This window comes from Physeter macrocephalus, chromosome 20, assembly GCF_002837175.3.
Source record: "Physeter macrocephalus isolate SW-GA chromosome 20, ASM283717v5, whole genome shotgun sequence".
NCBI lineage: Eukaryota > Metazoa > Chordata > Mammalia > Artiodactyla > Physeteridae > Physeter > Physeter macrocephalus.
In genome coordinates this window covers 101,497,531-101,519,706 of record NC_041233.1, presented here as the reverse complement: position 1 = coordinate 101,519,706, position 22,176 = coordinate 101,497,531, and the positions used below count along the sequence as shown (strand labels likewise).

The 22,176-nt window shown below is 34.6% G+C and overlaps 1 protein-coding gene across 9 annotated transcripts in view; it reads right to left on the bottom strand.

The window, feature by feature from the left end:
• TUSC3 (tumor suppressor candidate 3) overlaps nt 1-22,176 on the bottom strand; it is a 189,818-nt gene that overhangs the window by 26,871 nt on the left and 140,771 nt on the right. For 6 of the 9 annotated variants that reach the window (XR_008616102.1, XM_028481184.2, XM_024131416.2 and 3 more), the window contains exon 7: nt 2,156-2,219. The exons of the other annotated variants lie outside the window; for them this stretch is intronic. Coding sequence is in view for 5 of the 6 variants with exons in the window: in XM_028481184.2 (XP_028336985.1) it covers nt 2,156-2,219 (64 nt within the window). In the remaining variant the exon portion in view is untranslated. The remainder of the gene's footprint in view (nt 1-2,155; nt 2,220-22,176) is intronic. 9 annotated transcript variants of the gene reach the window in all.

Here is a 22,176-nt window from a genome sequence, read left to right as displayed (position 1 = left end):
AAGTTAACTTATATAATTAAAAGATAAATTAAGAGCAAATATGGCATTACCCTTAATTTTTTTAATAAGAATGAGATGTTCCTAGAAATGTATTTGCAAATATTTTATTTTCTCACCTAAATTCCCTCTAAATGTGCAAAGTATTAATCTCTTATCATATGAAAGTTGGAAAAGAGAAACCGAGTAGTTAACTTATCAAGATCACAAAATTTGAGAATGGAATTGGAAATACCTACATTTAAGTAAACAATCTGAGACAGACTAGAGCAAAAAATACTCATCATAGTACCCTCTTAATTGTGAAGCCACAAAGCACATAGGTAATTAAGTAAATGCAAGGAATGGGTTACAGATATGCACAGTTCCATGAAATGCACTCAAGTATGAGTAGCCAAGGATGAAAGGAATAAAAATGTTGAGAACTGATACAGAGGAAGAAGATGGTGATGTTGTTTGGTGAGTTTCAAAAAGATAGTGTTTAGTTCCCCTCTAATAGAAACTGGAGTCTTACGATCTCATTTAAAGCTTCATTTCCAAGGTCAAATCTTCCAAAGGTGTCATTTTACTATCTTGTTAATTACACATGATTAATGGGCTCAGTGAATCACACTCCAGAAAAATTAATCCATTATGTTCTCAGTGTAACCTTTAGAATTCTGATAAACACCATAGGACTATGTTTTTGTTTTGTTTGTTTTGTTTCTGGTCATCTACGCCTTTGCCAAATGTTAAAAGAATCAACCGGTAAATGTTTATGCATGGTATCTGTGACCAGCAAAGTTTTGAGTGAGGAAGATGGGAAAATACAACGGGAAAACCCGAAGCCTTTAGTGAGTACTAGATGTTTTCTTTGTGCTAGCTATCTCATATTCCACAGAGAAGTGTCATGTGGTTAGTTTACTAACCCTGGTTTTACAAATGAGGAAGTTTGTGAGCTTCTTGAGAACTGGGAGAGCTTTTAAGAACCTCCCACTCCTTTCCTCCACTATAGTTAATACAAGTCTCAGTATATCCTGGCACCTGATGCACTCTCCAGAACATATTATGCAAGTAAAAGAGAACTAAAGGTGGCATATACATATTTGCTAGGTGGATTAAATAAAGAGTGCACTGTTATAGCACAACAGAGTAATAAAATACAAAACTTTAAGGCTATTAAAAGATAGTCTTTTCCATCCAGAATAAAATTAAAAACTTCAAGATGTCATGATTGACACTTATTCATGAAATCCTATAAATAATAATATAATAATATAATGTATAAAACCTGTACAACCAGTAGACTATTAAAAACAAAACAAAAGAGTTCTAATCCTAGTTCTTCCTCCAACCTAAGGCAAGTCCATTAAATCTTGTGGGTTTTAGTTTTCCTAGCTATAAAATAAAGTTTTGGCCTAGGTGAGTTCTAAGAATCCTTAAAGGTTTAAATAGTTATGGTTACATCACGTACTGGAAAATTTGGTCTAGAGTGCTTCATTTGAATATGAATCTCAGTAAGCAGGAGAGTAATCAAATTTTATAAATGACACTATAAGGCACACTCTAAATCCCGGTAATGACTCAATACTTTCAACACTAAATTAACATACACATATTTCCACGGGACTCACACAAATGTCAATGTTCCCCCAAAGTAGAGTTTTTTGCCCCAAAAGTAACCTTAACTTCATTCTAGTAATATTTAGTTTGTTTTTAGATACATGAACCTTACCTCTTTCCTATCCTGCTATCTTCTTTACCCTTCTACCTCTAAACAGTAAATGTACTGTGTTATCTGATTCATAACATTTAGTCTGCCATGTTCCAAAAAGATGTCAAATTATCCTACATCTCCCTCTTCTCACTTACTATAATATTTAAGGGAACCAGTACTAAGATAAAAAACTCTAGCCAGAGATAATCAATGCAGAGCAAAAGCTATTCTTCAAAATTCAGTAGTCAGTTAAAAAAAAGAGAGAAAATTACAATCTATTAATGATTCAGAATTTAAAAAATTACAATGCAAGAAAAAATAATCAGCATAGGAATCAGAAAATTAGTCAAATGGTAAAGTTTAAATTTAATGTCTTGAAAGTCTTGGTACTAGAAAAAAATCAATTTGATAGCATGCAGCTTTGCTTTGTCCTTTTCAGTCCATCTGTGTTTTAAAGGATACTTAGTAGCAGAATAATGTGTGACTCTGCCACGAATTGAGCCTGGCTGCTCCCATGGATGTAGCTCTATAAAACAAGACAAAGAAGCGAAAATTACAATCCGGGCAAAAGCAGATGTTGGGTAGTTTTTTTCTTTGTATTGTATAGTTTTAGGCCTTGAAGATAAACAATGGATGAATCTATGAATTAAGCCCTTATTTATAGTTTTTGAATAAAATAATTATTAGTTATTTTTGAATAAAATAATTATTAACTAGAAATAACAGATGAAAATGTTGGTGGCTGATGTAACTGTAAACTGTAGAAAGCAACCTAACATCAGCAGTAAACTTAATATAATTCGTTAAAAGGTTTTACCACAAACACATATGCACAATGTAATGACTCTTCCAGAGTTACTGTAAAATGTACTTAATATAAGCATAAGGTACAAATTAGACCAACTAAGTTTAATGACTCTCCATCTTTCAAAGTAAGTAGAAAATGACCTATCAAAAGTTATGACTCTTTTTCCACATTATCAAAGTTTTAAAAATGAGATAGCTTTATCAATGCATTCATTTTATTAGAGAATTTCAACTGATTTTTTTCAAAATATAATTACTATAATCATTTAACCCCACTGAGAAATGTACAGTGTCCTATACCTAGTAAGAACTCTATTAGTTGATACCAGTTAGTTATAGAAATTTGACAAAAATCTCCATCCAGGATATTTTGCTGATTCCCACAGTATTCCTGCTTTAATGGAAAGAGCATTTAACTAGGAGTCAGAAAGTTATTCCATCTTGTCCTCAACCCTGGGCATGTCACCAAATCTCTCAGATATTCAATATCCCCTCATCTATAAAACTAGGAACTGGATTAGATGATTCCTACGATCTTGTGGAAGCATATACAGTCTTGTGTATATTGTCATTAATTCTGTCTTGGTATTTCCGTGCATCAGAGTATCAAGGCTGCTCTTGATACTCTGATCTAAACTGTCTTTGTTTCCATCTCTAATTTCTCAGTCATTTGTAGTGCAGCTGCCTCATCCAAAGGTGTGTTTGGATATATTTTTAAATCACAGCTTCAAGCAAACTGACTAAAAAATAGCCATTTCTGGTTTATTCACGTTATAGCTTCTGAGGAATCCTATTATGTGTGTTTTCTTTTCATTCTATTAAATATTTACCAGTGAATGACAATAGTGTAGCAAGACAAATACAAATACTGTAAGCCATGTGCTTGACATTACTTCATCTGATTAGAAACTAAGATCTTCAGAACTAAGAAATGAAGCTTTTATTATTCTAATAACTGTAAAAGCATAAATACAACCATACCAAGTACTAATAACACCTACCATTTATCAAGCACTCATTTTGTGTTTAACACAAGCTCTACATGCAGTATCTCATTTAATTCTAATAACTGTAACAAAGTAGGTATGCTTTGGCATAAGTTCCTTACAAGAAAAAAAAGCGCTCACACCAATCCCAGAGAGATGTGATTCTGAATTCTGATCACTGAAAAAAATGTAACTTATTTAAAAAGAAGCATTTATGACGCCAAGAAAATGGCAAATGAAAACTAAGGTTTGATAGTGCCTGGTGTTACCCAAATGACAGTTTCAGTTCAAGGTCAAATCCACAAAAGCACTTTTGGTCTCTTCTTTTTTTTTTTTTTTTTTTTTTTTTTTTTTTTTTTTTGCATTACGCCGGCCTCTCCCGTTGCGGAGCACAGGCTCCGGACGTGCAGGCTCAGCGGCCATGGCTCACGGGCCCAGCCGCTCCGCGGCATGTGGGATCTTCCCGGACCGGGGCACGAACCCGTGTCCCCTGCATCGGCAGGCAGACTCTCAACCACTGCGCCACCAGGGAAGCCCCCCTTCTTTCATTTTTAAAGTACATGATTGCAGAACGAAACAAGAACTTGTCAACAGCTAAAGGAAATGCTGTTGTGATTATAATTTACCATCTACATGAATTCTTTCTGTCCAGTCTTTTCATGCAGTTTGACTCAAATTAGTTATGAAATTTTATTTGCTCATTTTCTTTCCCCCTTCTTGCATACGTCATGAAAAATTACCTGTGTGAATCCTTTCAGCTTTTTTCAGTCCCTTATTTACTATCTCCCAGTACAAGAAGAGAAGACACTTGAAATTTAAGAAAATATTTAAGTGATAATCTCTCACTCGTCTAGCATGTGACTCTCATTCTTTGCAACAGAAGTACTGCAATAGCAAATAGAAGAAAACATGATGATTTATTATCAACATTAAATCAGAAGGTAGGATGAAAATCTTTTATTTTCTTTGGCAACACTTCCAAGAAGTCAAGAGTTGCCTCATTGCTCTTTAATAAACTTACGTCTTTAAGGTTAAGTAATTAATTCTCATCCCTCCCACAAAAAAAAAAAAACACTTCTAAATGACAAATGGGTTAAAGAAGAACTCTCAAGAGGCATTTTAAAATATTTCAACTAAATGAAAATGAAAACCAACTTATCAAAATTGTGGAATGTAATGAAAACAGTGCTTGGGGGATATTCATAGCACTGAATGCATATATTAGAAAAGAAGAAAGATCTGAAATCCGTAATCTAAGTTTCCACCCACAGAATGTACACCACCAAGTTTCCACCCATAGAATGTACACCACCAAGAGTGAACTCTAAGGTAAACTATACACTTTAGGTGATTATGATGTGTCAGTGTAGGTTTGTCCTTGGTAAAAAAAAAAAACCAAACAAAAAACAAAATCATTTTGGTGAGTGATATTGATAATGGGAGAGACTATAAATGTGTGAGGTCAGGGGATATATGAGCAATCTAAGTACCTTCCTCTCAACTTTGTTGTAAACCTAAAACTGATCTTAAAAAAATAAAGTCTTTTAAAAAGAAAAAAAGTTAATCTTGGCTATTTAAGATTTGCCAGTAGACGAGCCACTGCTTTCCTGATCAAAGCCTACAGACAATGAGGGATCCGTTTTTTATATATGATAGAATCAATACTTTTTTTTTTAACCATGTAACTCTAAATAAAGAAGATGCTATTTTAAGATATATTAGTTAGTAGGAATGCAGTAATGACACCCTAGGCCTGAGTCTCCTTGGTATGCCCAGGTACCCAGAACTAAAACGAAATCATCTTTATTATTTCCTTCTCAGTTTCTTTCTGAGAAGACTAACATCCAGGAAGAGAGTCTTTTGAACTATTAAGGTATACTATCTTATTTAGTGTTAAATTTAATAGAAGTACTTAAAGGCATTCTATGATCTTCCCACTGTATGATACTACAATCTTGCTTAAGATGGAACCAATTACTTGCGTCTTATAGTAAAAACAAAGTGTGAGAGCAGGCAGGTAGGCAGACGAGCAGGCAGGTGGGCTTCTGCTGGCAAATGAGAGTATCCGGGTCACCTGCTGGTGCACAGAACGAGTGGAAATCCCGAGGTACTTAGCACTCTGACATCCTAATAAAAGATTTCTCCATTTCTTTACAGTTACATATTCCTAGCCCTTTCCTTAGGGGTCCTCTTTTTATTCATCAAACTACATAAACTTCTCTGAGGTAGCACTAGTTCTTGCTAGCCTGCTACACCAAATGGCAGATGTGATATAGATCATATAATAGCTAGGCGAAGTCCTCCTGGATTTACCTAAGAGATATAAATAGGTATTATCAATATCTAGGTGGCAAAGAATGCCACTGTGTTTGATTTCCCCAGGCTAGGAAGGGTATGATTGGTCTTGATCAGACCCTTCTCTACAAAAAGTTGTCAGCCCTGCTAGTACAGTGAAGAAATGGCTGTCCTTATGAGCTTTACCTGAATTACAGTGCCAATAAGACTGGTAGTTCACGTATTGTAAAGGGGGGAGGGGAGGGGGAGAAAAAGTAACAAAACAGAACACCGAAAACAAAAAGCTCCAATCAATACTAAGGAAATCCTCAGCAGAATATGCTGAAATAGTTCATTATAACTGGCCCTCCCTAGAAGGTCAGCCAATGAGAACACAGAGTGCAGGACTGGAAGACTCTGCAGATACTATAAAACAACCCTAAGCCCCAGACACTAGTAAGACAGCTACTGGGGATAAACTATGTTTGGAGAAGGACCTTTTACTTTTTGAACAAAACTGATCATATGACTGATGAGAGAGCTTCTCATATTCACTGTGCTTTCAAAATGTTGAGAGGTAAAAAATGTGACAACACAGTAAGACTAAGTTTCTTCCAAGTGTATGGCAAAAACTTAAAAGGGCCTATGACTCAGCTTCTAAGCAATTTTAGTAATTCATATTTTCCTGAGAACACATTTCTAGCCTTATTATAGATTTTCTTTTATTCACTAATGAAAGAAAACTTGAAATGCACAGTATAATTACTCTCATAGAATTTTTTGGTAACTAAAGTAGTAAGTTCAAAATGAAAAGTTATGTTATATTCTTCATTTTAAAGTCCAACAGAACAGCTTTTGATGTGAGATGAACTGAATATGTAAATCTACAATGCAAAAGTTTTGGTAACTCGATCATATCAGATATATATGAAAAGTATAATTTAATAAAAATATGTGGGCTTTCTTCCTTTTTTATCCTTGGGAAAAAAATCATCAAGGAACATTACTATTCTCATGTCATCATTGTAAATGTAACCTAAAATGCAAGAACAACAACAAAACAACTAATGTAGCTTAAAATTTACATGATTCTGTGTTAAAAATAAAATCACTCATTTCATATCACTGAATATTTTCCATCTGTGATTGGTGTAAGAAATGCATTAGGAGCAGAGTTTCTCTTTTGCCCTATTCTAGCTTTGCAAATAAATGTTTTCCCCCAGGAAAGCCATTTAACCTCTCTTTTAATTCATTTCCCTGGTACAGATAATTTTTTGTTACTTATGGGGCTACTAGGTGATAAAAAGATGCTATTATCAAGAAAAATCTATAAAATGCATTTAAACAAAAAATAAACAAGAAAAGGACCACTGTCTTTTGAAGCATAGTCTCTTATATTTTTCCTCTTTTTTGGCTTATCTGTGAAAATGGACATTCACATCTTCACTCTCAGTGCTCACATGATAATCTTTGATAATCCTACATATGGAAGCATCTTCACATGGATGAAAGTACCCTGGGCAATTTTTCCTTAATAATCAATCTTTTAGCATATCTCTTAGATCATCCTTTGATCACTGTCTGTACTTGGTATTTTTTCCTGTCACCCCCTCACTGATTGCAACATGAGTAAAACACTGCTCAGTCTGGGTCCCATTACATCATGCTGGACTACCTGCTATGACAGTTTTTCTAGTCCAGTTCTTCAGATAGCTTTAGTCCTTGAAACTTCTCTTATATTGTCTTAAGAATGATACTCTCTCTAAAGTTCACCTAATGCCAACTGCTTTAAAAGTCCAGTGTCATCCATTTTCTCCGAATGTCCAGGATCACTGCATTCTGATGAGCAAGTCTGGAAAATCACTGCCTCTATATCTTTGACATCAGAGACTTTATCTTGACATTTGATGTGAAATATAGCACAATGGTATGATAAATGAAACCTGTCTAAAAAATGAAAATGACGCTGATAAGGATTCAGATATTAGATCCATATGACACTGTTGACAGTACCACAGCTCTGCAGGCCTTGAGATTGGCTTTAACTAATGATGGATGCTACTGGTTGAGCCTGCTAATCTGGCAAATGAGACATCAAATTCTTGGTGTGATTCTCTATTTCTTTAAGCTTAATACTTGAAGGCTTCAAATTAACGTCATTCATCTGTATATTTAATCAGTATACCAGCAATGTGAATCCAGGTATATGAGAAGTATTTTGCATGTAGAGGCTAATATACAACTTCTGGTTCTTCCATAAAAACTTTATAGCACCAAACACAGCAATCATCTTCAAGAGAAGTACCACACCGATGGCTGGGAACTCTGGCTAGAAACCAGGCTGCTAGCGGTGTGAGATGGGACGTGTTACTTAACCGACCTGTGGTTCAGTTTCCGTATCAGTAAAGCAAGGATGTTGTAATAATTGAAAGCTTTAGAAAAGTACGACATGAAGTAAGCCTTCATTAAGTGTTGGCTATTGTTGTTATATTTATTTATTCAACTGGTATTTATTGAATGTCTAATATGTGATAGGTATATTTCTAGGCACTTGAGATAAGAGTGAACAGAGCAAATATCTCTGGCCTCATGCTGTTTAGTCTAGTGTTTGTGCACACATCTGTGTGTTGGGGGAGAGAGCCAGAGAAAGACCAAAAAAACCATAAGTACGTAATACATATATGTATATATAAATAATATAAAATTAATTGTATACAGAGAACAGTATTAGCCATACTGATTTTGAGGGAAGCACACACCAGGCAGAGGGACATCATGGCCGGCGCGAAGGCCTTAAGGTAGAAATGTGCTCAGGGAAAAGAAAGGTCAGTGTACTGGTGAGGCCTTAGATTTTACTCTGAGTGACATGGGAAGCCTTAATAGGTGCGCTCTGAGCAGAAGAGTAATGTGAGCTATGCTGAGAATAGACTATAATGGAGCAAGGATAAAAGCAAAGAGATGAGATGGAGGTTACTACAGTAATCCAGACAGAAGATGCTGGTAGTTTAAAGCAGGTTGATGGTAGGTGATAACAAGTGATCTGACCCTGGATATATTTTGAAGGAAGAACAACAGCACTTCTTGTTTGCTGTGTGCTCTTATGCAAAAGGAGATCAAAACTTTATAACAGATAGAATGTGTAGTAAAAATTTAGTTATTTTAGAGTTCAAATTCATAGTAAATATATATATTCCAATATTTATACTAATATATAGAACATTTACATTCAATTGGGAATACATGAATCTAAAACAAAATCTAGGTATTCATGGGTTTATTAAAGTAAAGAGGTCATTAAAAATGGTAACATGGACTTTAATTAGTAAGGACTCTATAATTGAAATATAGAAAAGTTACATTATTTGTCCATGACATTCTATTCTCTTTTCACATTTTCTCCTTTGGATGATTCATACTCTTAAATTCAATAGCTCTTTTGTATGAAAGACTCCTTCTAAGACAGTTCTATAGTGTCACATTTTATGGAGTAACTACTAATTGGATATATCTACTTGAATATCCCACTTGAATGTCCTAACACTCTAAAACCAAAATTTTTTCAAACAAATGTCAGTATTCTCCACACAAAATAATTTATCTTTGCCAGACTTGCTAGACTTCTATGCTCCTGTCGATAATGCAACCATTCTTCTAATGACCAAGTTTCAACTTTAGCATTTATGTCTGCATCAATCATAGAGCCAGTGAACACTTCCTATTCTACATTTGCCATTTTTCTGTTACCTTGACACAACTGATTGTGTCTGAATGTTTATTATATCATGCTTGGATTACAGATGCTCTAATCTTTACACTCCAATCTCTCACTTCTAGCTAAATCTTTGAAAATCACCACTTTCTCAGTCTACTGCCCACAAACCTTTGAAAATTTAAAATTGCTTAGAGGCCAAAGCCCTTGGCAATTAAGTCAAACACTTTTGAATCAATCAATTAATAAATCAAGCCAGCAACTATCTACTCAGTACTTAAAAGAGATACTGTATTCCATACAATGAGAAAACAAGTAAATATAAAACATGGTGTTTTTGCTCAAAAGGAAACACAGTAACATTTGCATAGAGAGATCTCTAACCATATAGATAAAATAAAATGAGGGCAGTGTACTTAAAACACTCTAGAATTAGTAGACCAAGATTTGAGTCTGGGCTTGAGTTGCCTCCTTTGTAAATGGGGATAATAATAGACTCTTTCTTACTGAGGACTGCTATAGGCTTGAACAGATCAGAAGTTAATAAAATTAGCTACTAAATTCCATGGTATTTAGTAAGGACTATAATTTTGGCTATCAGTTTAGCTATGTGTTCAGTGAGTTCTAGAGAAATATAAAAGGTGAAATTACTGTAGGGTGAAATGGAAGGAAAAGACTCCAAAGATGGTTAACTGTAAACAGGGTATTTCGATGGAGATTATGTTGAGATAAATTAGGAACACTGGGAGAGGTTTTTAATCTGGTAGACTGTGACAAGGAAATTAACAGAGGATGGGAAGGCGTTTAATCTTACTGGGAAGGGGTGTGGAGGCAGACATGATTGGGATGCCACATTAAGTCCATTTATTCTCACACTATTTCTATTAAAAAGAATTACACCTCATGAAAAACAAAATTATGGCCCCCAAACATCCTATCCTCATTTCCACCTCTATATGGGTTCTTAAGGCTGTTCCATTTTTTTTTTTCCCTGACCCATATCAAGGAATGATCTTTATTCTTATTGGGTAACCAAAATTCAGCTTGATTTAATGCCAACTCAAACTCTACCTCTTTTAATATAATTTAATAATTAATTAATAAACAGTTAATGCTCTTAAACTATTATAATACTGTCTATAACATTTAATCTGTATCTTAATCACATATGGATTTAGAATGTTAGGATTCTGGACTTAAAACTCACATGAATAACACTATATCAGGAAAAAGTATATATCATTTATAGAATACAGAATATTTGTTATTTTTAAAAAAGAGAATAGGCTTCAAATACTTGCTTCTACATATTTTAAAGCAATTTAAATACAAAACATAGTTAAACCCTAAAGTGAAATGTAAAATGATTGTAGAACTCTGTATATGCAGTGTAATTCAGGAATTTTAAAAAAACTAGAGCATCTATTAATAACTCCATATTTTTTAACATCTTAGATGAAGCTAACATATGAAGTTACATTCCTCAAAATAGCATAAAGAACAGTTAAACTCTGGAAATTTTATATATAAATCTTAAGAGAAAAAGTGATGCTTTAAACAGCTATGTAGCGTGAATGTTATTTAAAATTAATAAAATCAGAGTTTACTCTTTTCAGATTGAGACTGAGCTCATTAAATAATTATTTTTTTTTTAGTAAGCAGTTTTTTGCCAATAAAATTTTTAACAAGTAAATATTGATATTTGATGGTTATCAGTATGTACTATAAGCATATAATTTAAAAAATCATATTTATCCAGATATTTCAAAAGTGTATTCCATCATCAGTAATTAATGTATTACAAATGTACTTGTGTATTAGTATTACAAGGGAGTATTTGTATGCACTTAATGAATTTTTTACATATAAATTGGTTTTGTTGTATATAATTCCATTTTAAAAACACTGGCTTTTTCTTTATAGATTTTAAAAATCTTACATGAGAGCTTGCAAATATCAAAATGTGAATTTACCTTCACATATTGAGTTTGTGACAGTATAAATATATACATTATATAAAGACTAAAGCTCCTTCTAACTGTGCTTTCTCTCTCTTTTTTTTAAAACTGGCTAATTCATAAGAAATTCTTCAGATTTGTTCTTAATCAGAAATACACAATAGGGGGGAAAAAGGCACTCACAAATTTTGTATTTGGATATTTAAGGCCAGTCAAAACTCATCTTATAGATTTAAGACTTTTGCACTTTTCTGTCAATTCTAAAGAGGTATATTTTCAAAGAAATATTATCTGGAAAAAATAAGCAGAAACAAATGAGAGTCTTTCCATCATATCTGTAATAAAATTCTTCCATGAGTTTTTCACTTATAATCAGGAAGTACTTTTTTTCAAAAACAGCCAGCACTGCTGGGAGAAATTTGAAATGACTTTTTACAAACACAAATTATATATACACACACACACACACACATATATATATATATATATATATATATATATATTTTGTACAAGTGGACATGTGTGGAAAAGCTTAGAAAAGCAACTGGAAAGATCTGCACAAAATTGTAAACCACTGTTAACTGTGGAACAAATTTTACAAGTTGAGAGAGGAGTATTAAAAAAGGAGGCTTACATATTTTCTTTTACATAGTTCTGTATTATTTGAATCTTTTACAACATTTACAAAAATATTTGTGGATTATTTGGGGAACAATATGTTCTTTTAAAGAAAGGCAAAATTTTTACTCTTGTCATCAAGTAGTTTATAATATTCTAGAAAAGTAAGAATTGCTTGCAAATGCTGTGGACAAATCAGATTTTAAAAATGGCTGGAAAATGTCCATCTGATTTAACAACATGGAAAGCCCTGGTGAACTTGGTGTGATTTTGAGGGGAGTGATGGGTGTACAGGAGCCAGACAGAAGGATGCTGGGAGTGACCAGAAATGAAGTGAGTTCATGGGCACAGACAACCTAAGAGAATAGAAGAAACCGAATTCAATGATACTAATTTCAAGTTTGAGAGCTTGGTTCTGGGAAATGTTACAAGTTTTGATGAGGTTTCAAGTAAATAGTTCCCAAATGAGCAGTAGGTAGGTTATAGAATTTAAAGAGAAAAAAATGATCATATGAGGCCAGTGTGCTAAAAGAATCGACAGCACGGGTGTTCTGAACAAAGGGACTGAAAGAAAAAAAAAAAAAAGATTTTATCATGTCTGAAGGCAGAAGAATGAATTAGATAACCTTTGAAGTCTTTTAAGACCCTCTAATCTTATTTTTCAATGAAGTTACTATGTGGTTGTCTTCAATATTGTAAAACATATTTTCCAAAAAGAATATCAGTAACACAAAGAATATTCAATCCTAAGAAATAAAAATATAACATCATTTACATAAGTGCTGCAAATCAGCTTACTGGGATTTTTTTCCTCTTGAAAATATAAAAAAAAAATCAAGGGCTGCACAGTTCTAATTTATCCTACTTAATTGGAATTAATATGTCATCTGGTGGCTATGGCAATGTTTTTTTTTTTTAACAAATCACAACAACATGTATTCATAAAGTTAGTTTCTTATTTATGGTTTCCTTTTAGTTCCTAAAAATATAGTGAAAACCTGACTGTATCAAACTGGGGGGAGAAGGAAGGTATACAGTTAAAAACAAATTCTCAAATAGAATAACGCTGTCAAGTAAAATTTCGAAAGCAGAAAACCTAGTCAGTAAAAGATAAAATATACTGGCAATTAGCATCATCTTTATGGATATAAACAATCAGGGTACTATTGTCCACTTGAAGATATTTTCTTGAACAAACTAAACAAAACGCAGTCAAAACTGTTTACAGATTTAATTTGCTTAGAAAACCAGGCCTGCACCATACAATAGTGTACTTATCTAAAGATAATGTTAAATTATCACAAACTCTAAAATTGAGTCCTTTTCTAAGTGAAGTATAGTTGACTTACAATACTGTGATAGTTTCAGGTATACAGCATAATGATTCAGGGTTTTTGCAGATTATATTCCATTATAGGTTATTAAAAGATATTGGGTATAATTCCTTGTGCTATAAAGTAAATCCTTGTTGCTTATCTATTTTATGTAGTTTGTATATATGAATTCCATATATAGAGTCCTTAATTAATGCTTAAAGCAATTAAAAAATATATGTACCTTGCTTTTCTTTAAAATGTAGTAAGCTATTTTATAAGATAGACTTTTGGTTTAGGAAAAATAAATTATCAATGGCAAAATGCTTTGAAATTTTTATCCTTTCAATCTTCCAAATAATGTTTGAGAAAAAAAAAAAGCAGAATCTTCTATGCCTAGTGGACTAATTCTGGAACCCTACAATAGAAGGGGGAGACTCCCAAAATATGATCTTAGGGCTTAAGGAGTTCAACATCGAGGAGAAACTTACAAGAATTCTTCAGAAGAAAATTTTTATGGATTTTTATTATGACGGAGAAAGCTGGTATGGAGGGAAGATGACAAGAAAACAAAGGGAGGGAGAAGAAAAAGGAGGAAGTACCTTGGGGAATAATGCTTGTTACATCTGCATGACCAGGAGCAGGCCTGGACTGAGGCAGAAGTTCTGAAACTTCCTGTGCATGAAACGCAGGAAACCCTTGACGGGTGGATTGAGGTGGATTAACTAGTGCATAAGGGGAGTGTGGAGCAGCTTCTGGAATGCAGGCTACACTATATTTCTCGATCTGGTGCTGGTTAGGTAGGTGTGTTCTCTTCATGAAAATTAAGCCACACACTTATGACCTGTGCACTTGCTTAAATTTATGTAATGTTTCTATTTAAAAAGTAAATAAATTGGGAATCTTGCTACAAGGTACATTTCTGGATACCATTTTCTGGAATCTGCACTTTAACAAGTACCCTGGGGGTCTATGCAGCCATTCCGGAACATAACTGGAAAAACAATAGCTGAGAGGTTCAAAAGTAATTTCTTCATCCTCTCAGCCACTGCTTTCTCCAGCCACAGGCATTTCTGGGTATTCAGCAAAGCTGCTGATTTGAAACGCTTCTACTCTAGTTGGCCAGGAAGCAGCTGGATTACTGACTATAGACTTGGGGTCAGAACTCATTTCCATCCTTACTCTTTACTTATCTAGGCTTAAGATGCACCTGGCCCTGTACTAGATACCACAAAAATGAGAAAATCATAGTTTCTGCCTTCAAGAAGTTTATAATCTAGTTTAAATAACTATACATTACCTAAAATACAAAACAAGCAAAAAATTAAGTGGCGTAAGTAGCAGCAAACAAAGCACTATAAAAGTAAGAGGAAGGATGGAGAAGCAAGCAAGGCCTCTTGGAAGATAGCATCAAAACTGGATAGAACCTAAAGTAAAATGTCAACAGACAGGAGAAAAAAGAGGAAACGCTCCTGAAAGGGCAGGTGGGGAGCACTATGGTAAGGACAGCACGGACTGGATATGGGCTACTGGGAAGAAAGTAGTTAAAGTTGAGGCTAGAAATGCAGGCGGTCCCTACCTTTAGAGAGGTCTTGGATAAAACGCAGAAATAACCATGCCTAATTTTAATTTTATAGGAATAAGAAAGTCACAGAGGACTTTTGAACAGAAAGGAGACGTGATTGTAAGTCACTTCAGGAAGCTGCATCCGCAAGCCAGATTTAACGTACCGCGACAAGATGAAGGTAAGTCAACATGCTGTATCACGGTGACTGTAAATCAAGGCTACACAGAGAGATCTAGGTTCTCCTGCTGCTCTACTTGATCAAGCCGCTTAACCTCTCTGAGTCACAGTTTCCACTTGTAATTAGGGGATAATAGTGACGACTTCATATAAGGGTACTGTATACACTGAAGGAGGTAACATGTAAAGTTCCTAACATTAGAGGTAGTTCGTCGTTGTGGTCCTCGTCGTCATCCACTTTTTCACATCATTCAAGTTTTTCCTGTGCTCTTAGATATGGTATTTTTAGATGGCTCACATGAGTTTGCCTGGAGCTAAATTCTGATGAGGAAAATAAAGGGTAAGGTAGAAGGGGGTAAAGTGAAGAAGGTATAAAATAAGTGCAAGAAGGTCAGTATGCCAAAGAACTAAGATATATGTGAAATAGCCAAAAATATACAAAATACAACTCTTCTAGTAGTACTTGTTCTCATCCTCTCATACCTGGATTTGGGTAAAAGCTTCCAGATTGGCTTTGATCCTTCTAATAAAATAACAGCACTGTATATTGCTGTCAAGATAATACAACTAAAAGAAAACGTGTTTTCCCTCCCCCCCCACCCCCAGTGGTAACCAATCTGCCTACCTGATGTTCCAAGACAGCTTACGTTGGTTTTACATATCCTAGATTTTTACGTATGCCTTTCCAAATTTAACACAGTCTAGTATTTGGTTGCCCTCTCTTTTCTAGTCAGGCTATCTATCCTCTTTTTAACCAACTTAAATATGACTTACCAAATCTAAATTCAGTACCACTTTTTTTTTTTGAATTCTATTTATTTTTTATACAGCAGGTTCTTATTAGTTACCTATTTTATACATATTAGTGTATACATGTCAATCCCAATCTCCCAATTCATCCCACCACCACCCCCGGTATCACTTTCTAAATGAGGCTTCTTATAGCACTCAACATGACATAGATCTTTTTCTAATCTTAAACTCTGTAGTATGTTGAAGTCAGAACTACTAAGTTTATACCTGATATATATGTTGATTTGAATAATTTTCTGCTTCACTTTTATTCTCATGACTCCAAATGTCTGGTAAAGTTCTTGAAACAGGACCATGGTTGTGCATATTTCTCTCCAAAGTACCTAGGATAATGTTAGAAAGTGTTCCTAAAAAACTGCTGATTGGGACTTCCCTGGAGGTCCAGTGGTTGGGACTTTGCCTTCCAGTGCAGGGGGTCTGGGTTTGATCCCTGGTCAGGAGGCTGGGATCCCACATGCCTCCAGGCCAGGAAACCAAAACAGAGAGCAGAAGCAATGCTGTAACAAATTCAATAAAGACTTTAAAAATGGTCCACATCAAAAAAAAAAAAACACAACAAAAAAAACCTGCTGATTGACTGCTCAATGAAATTCTCCATCTAAAAATTTAATGTTATATCTTTCCTCCCTCATGAACATTCTTAGTTACGTCATAGGCTATCAACTTGCCTCCCAAGCCAATCTCAAAATCACCCCAGTCCTCTCTTCTTAATTCTACTCATTTTACCAGGTAAAAAGTTCTGTCATTACCAGTCTAGAGTCACTACCACACTTTTTGTTCAGGAACCCACCATCTGTTACCTCAGTCTTCAAACTAGTCTTCCAACCAACAGTTTTACATATCACTTCCCTAAAAAATACAAATCTACCCCTGGCCACTCAAAGACTTATAGGTTTCTAGCAGCCAAATGCCTACAGAAGACTGTCTAAACATCTTAGTGTAGCACACAAGGCTTTTCCAAATTTGTACCAAATCAAATTTCTTAGAATCACCTGAACAGTACTCAAAATTCACTCCATTTACTCTAAATTGATTACCCTGAGCCACCTAATAACTTTTCATGCCTCTGTGCCTTCAGGCATTTTCTTTATTATTGTACTTTGCCCACTGTAGTGGGTTGAATAGTGTCCCCACACAATTCGTGGCCACCCAGAAACTCACCACATGACCTTATTTGGAAATAGTGTCCTTGAAGATGTAATTAGCTAGGACTGGGATCATACTGTATTAGGGTGGGCCCTAAATCCAAAAAGAGTATCCTTATAAGAGACAGAGAAACAGAAGGTGATGTGAAGGTGAAGACAGAGATTGAAGTGATGCCTTCACAAGTCATGGAAGGCCAAGACTTGCCAGGAATCACCAGAAGCAAGGAGAGGGGCATGGGATGGTTTATCTCTCAGAAACTCCAGAAGGGAACCAACTCTGCCAATATCTTGGTTGCAGACTTTTGGTCTCCTGAACTGTGAGAGAACAAATTTCTGTTGTTTTAAGCTACCCAGTTTGTTGTACTTTGTTATGGCAGTTCTAGAAAATGAATTCACTCAGTTATCCACTTGTCGAAATCCTACTTTAAACTTAAAAGATCTGGGCTCTTTGATTTCTCTCTCCTCACCTCCTATAGATTCATCCAAGCAGTAAGCTGTTGCTCCATCTTTGGTCCCACAGAAATATTTTGAGGCTTATGTCTGTCACTGAGTTGCATGGCTGTTGTCATTTCCCCTGTGGCTCTGGGAGCATATCGAGATTGATTTCCAGTATTTAGTGGTGCTTGATATAATAGAAACTTTATGCTAACTTTAGCAACTTTATAGGTTGCTAAAAGTATAGGTTTTAAGAAATAACATAAGCCCTACAACTTACAAATTTTATATTGTATTCAATACTGTCATTACAATGCTTATTACAGAAGTTCAGGGTAGAAAAAGCCCAACACCTTAAACCTAATTTCAGATTTTTTAACATGTAAATATAAAGCTTTTGACAATAGCTTGGCAAAAGCATTTTTCAGCTGTATATGCATTTACATTAACCTATTATCTAGGTTCAATTACTCTGTGCACACACTGTGAAAGTAGCTGAATCTCAGAAAATAACACCGTCCTATATAAAATTAGGTTAGTCTGACAGACTTTTAGTGTAATAGTAAGCAGTGGTGCTAAAGCTTTCAGAGACATAACCTGAAAACAAAATTAGTATGCAGAAAAAATATGGAGTCTAAAATTCATGAAATATACTTCTCTTATAGTTCACAAATGAGGATTTATAATTCATACGATTCAGTGATCAGGACTAGCATTCTTCTAGTTATCACTGTTTAACGTTTTGACGGCTGAATCAATTTCGTGACTTCACCTACCGTTTAATTTCCCAAATTTAAAAGCACAAAATAGTGGAATAAAGAGTAGAATAGAGATGACGACAATATATGCTTCTCTAGAAGTACTTTAGTTTCATGAAATGTTGAAATGGTTGTACAGTGCAAGGGTGTTCAGAAGATGTTCATGAACAGATTTTTGCACAATCAAGGGTTCAATGTGGTTTGTGTTGCATCCATGCAAAAGGCGTAATTATGATTTTACTGTCAAGTTATGAAATATTTATCATTGTATTAACATCTATCATATTACAAACCACATTTTATAAGCAATGTAAAATTGCTTACACTGTAAAAACAATGGTAATAGTGATATCTTTTCTCCACTCCTGCAAACATAATTGCAGAATGGAAGCTTCTTCTACTGACATTTCAAACGCTTTTTAAGTATTCACATGATGATTCTGATATCTGTTTGATAAGTACAATGTCATGAAGAAAGATTGAAGAATAATTTCTTTATTAGCTTACTTGGGAACCAGTATTTTATTACCTATTTAAATGTTTTTGTTAGAGTATACATCATGAGAAATCTTTGTTCCATTTCCTGAGGAAAAAGCACGCCAAAATAGAGTGCTGTTCATAAGAAATAACATTTTCTTCTTTTCATTTGCTTCCTTAACTGATCTATTGATAAAATAAATGCAAAGAATAATACACTAATTTCTAAAATGAAAATAAGCAGCAGATATACAATTACACATCAGAAGATACCATAAATATATGGTATAAGGTATATATATACCTTATCTTTTTTAAATTTTTATTTTATACTGGAGTATAGTTCATTAACAATGTTGTGTTAGTTTCAGGTGTACAGCAAAGTGATTCAATTACAGATATATATGTATCTATTCTTTTTCACATTTTTTTCCCATTTAGGTTATTACAGAATATTGAGCAAAATTCCCTATGTTATACAGTAGGTCCTGGTTGGTTTATCTATTTTAAATATAGTAGTGTGTATATGTCAATCTCAAATTCCCAATTTATCCCTCCCCATCACCTTTCCCCTTTGGTAACTGTTAAGTTTTTCTTCCAAAGTCTGAGAGTCTGTTTCTGTTTTGAAAATAAGTTCATTTGTGTCTTTTTTTTTTTTAGATTCCGCACATAAGCCATATTATATGATATTTGTTTTTCTCTGTCTGACTTGAAGTTCACTTAGTATGATGATCCCCAGGTCCATCCATGTTGCTGCAAATGCCATTATTTCATTCTTTTTAATGGCTAATATTCCACAGTATATATGTACCACATCTTCTTTATCCATTCCTCTGTCTGTGGACATTTAGCTTGCTTCCATTTCTTGGCTGTTGTAAACAGCGCTGCAATGAACACTGGGGTTCATGTATCCTTTCAAACCATGGTTTTCTCCAGATATATGCCCAGGAGTAGGATTTCTGGATCATATGGTAGCTCTACTTTTAGTCTTTGAAGGAACCTCCATACTCTTCTCCATAGTGGTTGTACCAATTTACATTCCCACCAACAGTGTAGGAGGATTCCCTTTTCTCCACACCCTCTCCAGTATTTATTGTTTGTAGACATTTTGATGATTCGATTCTGACTGGTGTGGTAATATCTCATTGTAGTTTTGATTAGCATTTCTCTAGTAATTAGCAACGTTGAGCATCTTTTCCATGTGCCTTTTGACCATCTGTATGTCTTCTTTGTAGGAATCTCTGTTTAGGTCTTCTGCCCATTTTTTGAATGGTTTTTATTTATTTATTTTTTTGATATTGAGCTGCATGAGCTGTTTGTAAATTTTGGAGATTAATCCCTAGTCGGTCACATCATTTGCAAATATTTGCTCCCATTCTGTGGGGTTGTCTTTTCATTTTGTTTATGGTTTCCTTTGCTGTGCAAAAGCTTTTAAGTTTAATTAGGTCCCATTTATTTATTTATGTTTTTATTTCCATTATTCTGGGACATGGATTGAAAAAGGTATTGGTGTGATTTATGTCAAAGAGTGTTCTTCCTATGTTTTCCTCTAAGAGTTTTATAGTATCAGGTCTTACATTCATGTCTTTAATCCATTTTGAGTTTACTGTTCTGTATGGTGTTAAAGAATGTAGTTTCATTTTTTTACATGTAGCTGTCCAGTTTTCCCAGCACCATTTATTGAAGAGACTGTCTTTTCTCCATTGTATAGTCTTGCCTCCTTTGTCATAGATTAATTGACCATAGATGCGTGGGTTTATTTCTGGGCTTTCTATCCTGTTCCACTGATCTATATTTCTGTTTTTGTGCCAGTACCATACTGTTTTGATGACTGTAGCTTTGTAGTATGCTCTGAACTCAGGGAGTCTGATTCCTCCAACTCTGTTTTTCTTTCTTAATATTGCTTTGGCTATTCAGGGTCTTTTCTGTTTCCATACAAATTTTAAGATTCTTTTGTTCTAGATCTGCAAAAAATTGCCGTTGGTAATTTGATAGGGATTGCACTGAATCTGTAGATTGCCTTGGGTAGTACAGTCATTTTGACAGTATTGATTCTTCTGATCCAAGAACATGGTATATTGTGCCATCTGTTTGCGTCATCTTTGATTTCTTTCATTAGTGTCTTATAGTTTTTGGAGTACAGGTATTTTGCCTACCTAGGTAGGTTTATTCCTAGGTATTTTATTCTTTTTGATACAGTGGTAAATGGGATTGTTTCCTTAATTTCTATTTCTGATCTTTTGTTGTTAGTGTATAGAAATGCAACAGATTTTGGTGTATTAATTTTGTATCCTGAAACTTTACTGAATTCATTGATGAGCTCTAGTAGTTTTCTGGTAGCATCCATATTTTCTGTATATAGTATCATGTCATCTGCAGTGACAGTTTAACTTCTTTTCCAGTTTGCATTCCTTTTATTTCTTTTTCTTCACTGATTGCCGTAGCTAGGACTTCCAAAACTGTTGAATAAAAGTGGCTAGAGTGGACATCCTTGTCTTGTTCCTGATCTTAGAGGAAATGCTTTCAGTTTTTCACCACTGAGAATGATGTTTGCTGTGGGTCTGTCATATATGGTCTTTATTATGTTGAAGTAGGTTCCCTCTATGCCCACTTTCTGGAGAGTTATCATAAATGGGTGTTGAATTTTGTCAAAAGCTTTTTCTGCATCTTTTTCTGAGATGATCATATGGTTTTTATTCTTTAATTTGTTAATATCATGTATCACATTGATTGACTTGCGTATATTGAAGAATCCTTGCATCCCTGGGATAAATCCCACTTGATCATGGTGTATGATCCTTTTAATGTGTTGTTGGATTCTGTTTGCTGGTATTTCATTGAGGACTTTTGCATCCATGTTCATCAGTGATATTGGTCTGTACTTTTCTTGTTTTGTGATATCTTTGTCTGGTTTTGGTATGAGGGTGATGGTGGTCTCACAGAATGAGCTTGGGAGTATTCCTTCCTCTGCAATTTTTGGGAAGAGTTTGAGAAGGATAGGTGTTAGCTCTTCTCTAAATGTTGGATAGAATTCACCTGTGAAGCCATCTGGTCCTGGACTTCTGTTTATTGGAAGATTTTTAATTGCAGTTTCAATGTCATTACTTGTGATTGGTCTGTTTATATTTTCTATTTCTTCCTGGTTCAGTCTTAGAAGGTTGTACCTTTCTTAGAATTTGTGCATTTCTTCCAGGTTGTCCATTTTATTGGCATATAGTTGCTTGTAATAGTCTCATGATCCTTTGTATTTCTATGGTGTCCGTTCTAACTTCTCCTTTATCATTTCTAATTTTATTGATTTTAGCCCTTCCTTTTCTTTTCTTTTTTTTTTTTTTTTTTTTTTTTTGGGTATGTGCGCCTCTCACTGTTGTGGTCTCTCCCGTTGCGGAGCACAGGCTCCGGACGCGCAGGCCCAGCGGCCATGGCCCACGGGCCCAGCCGCTCCG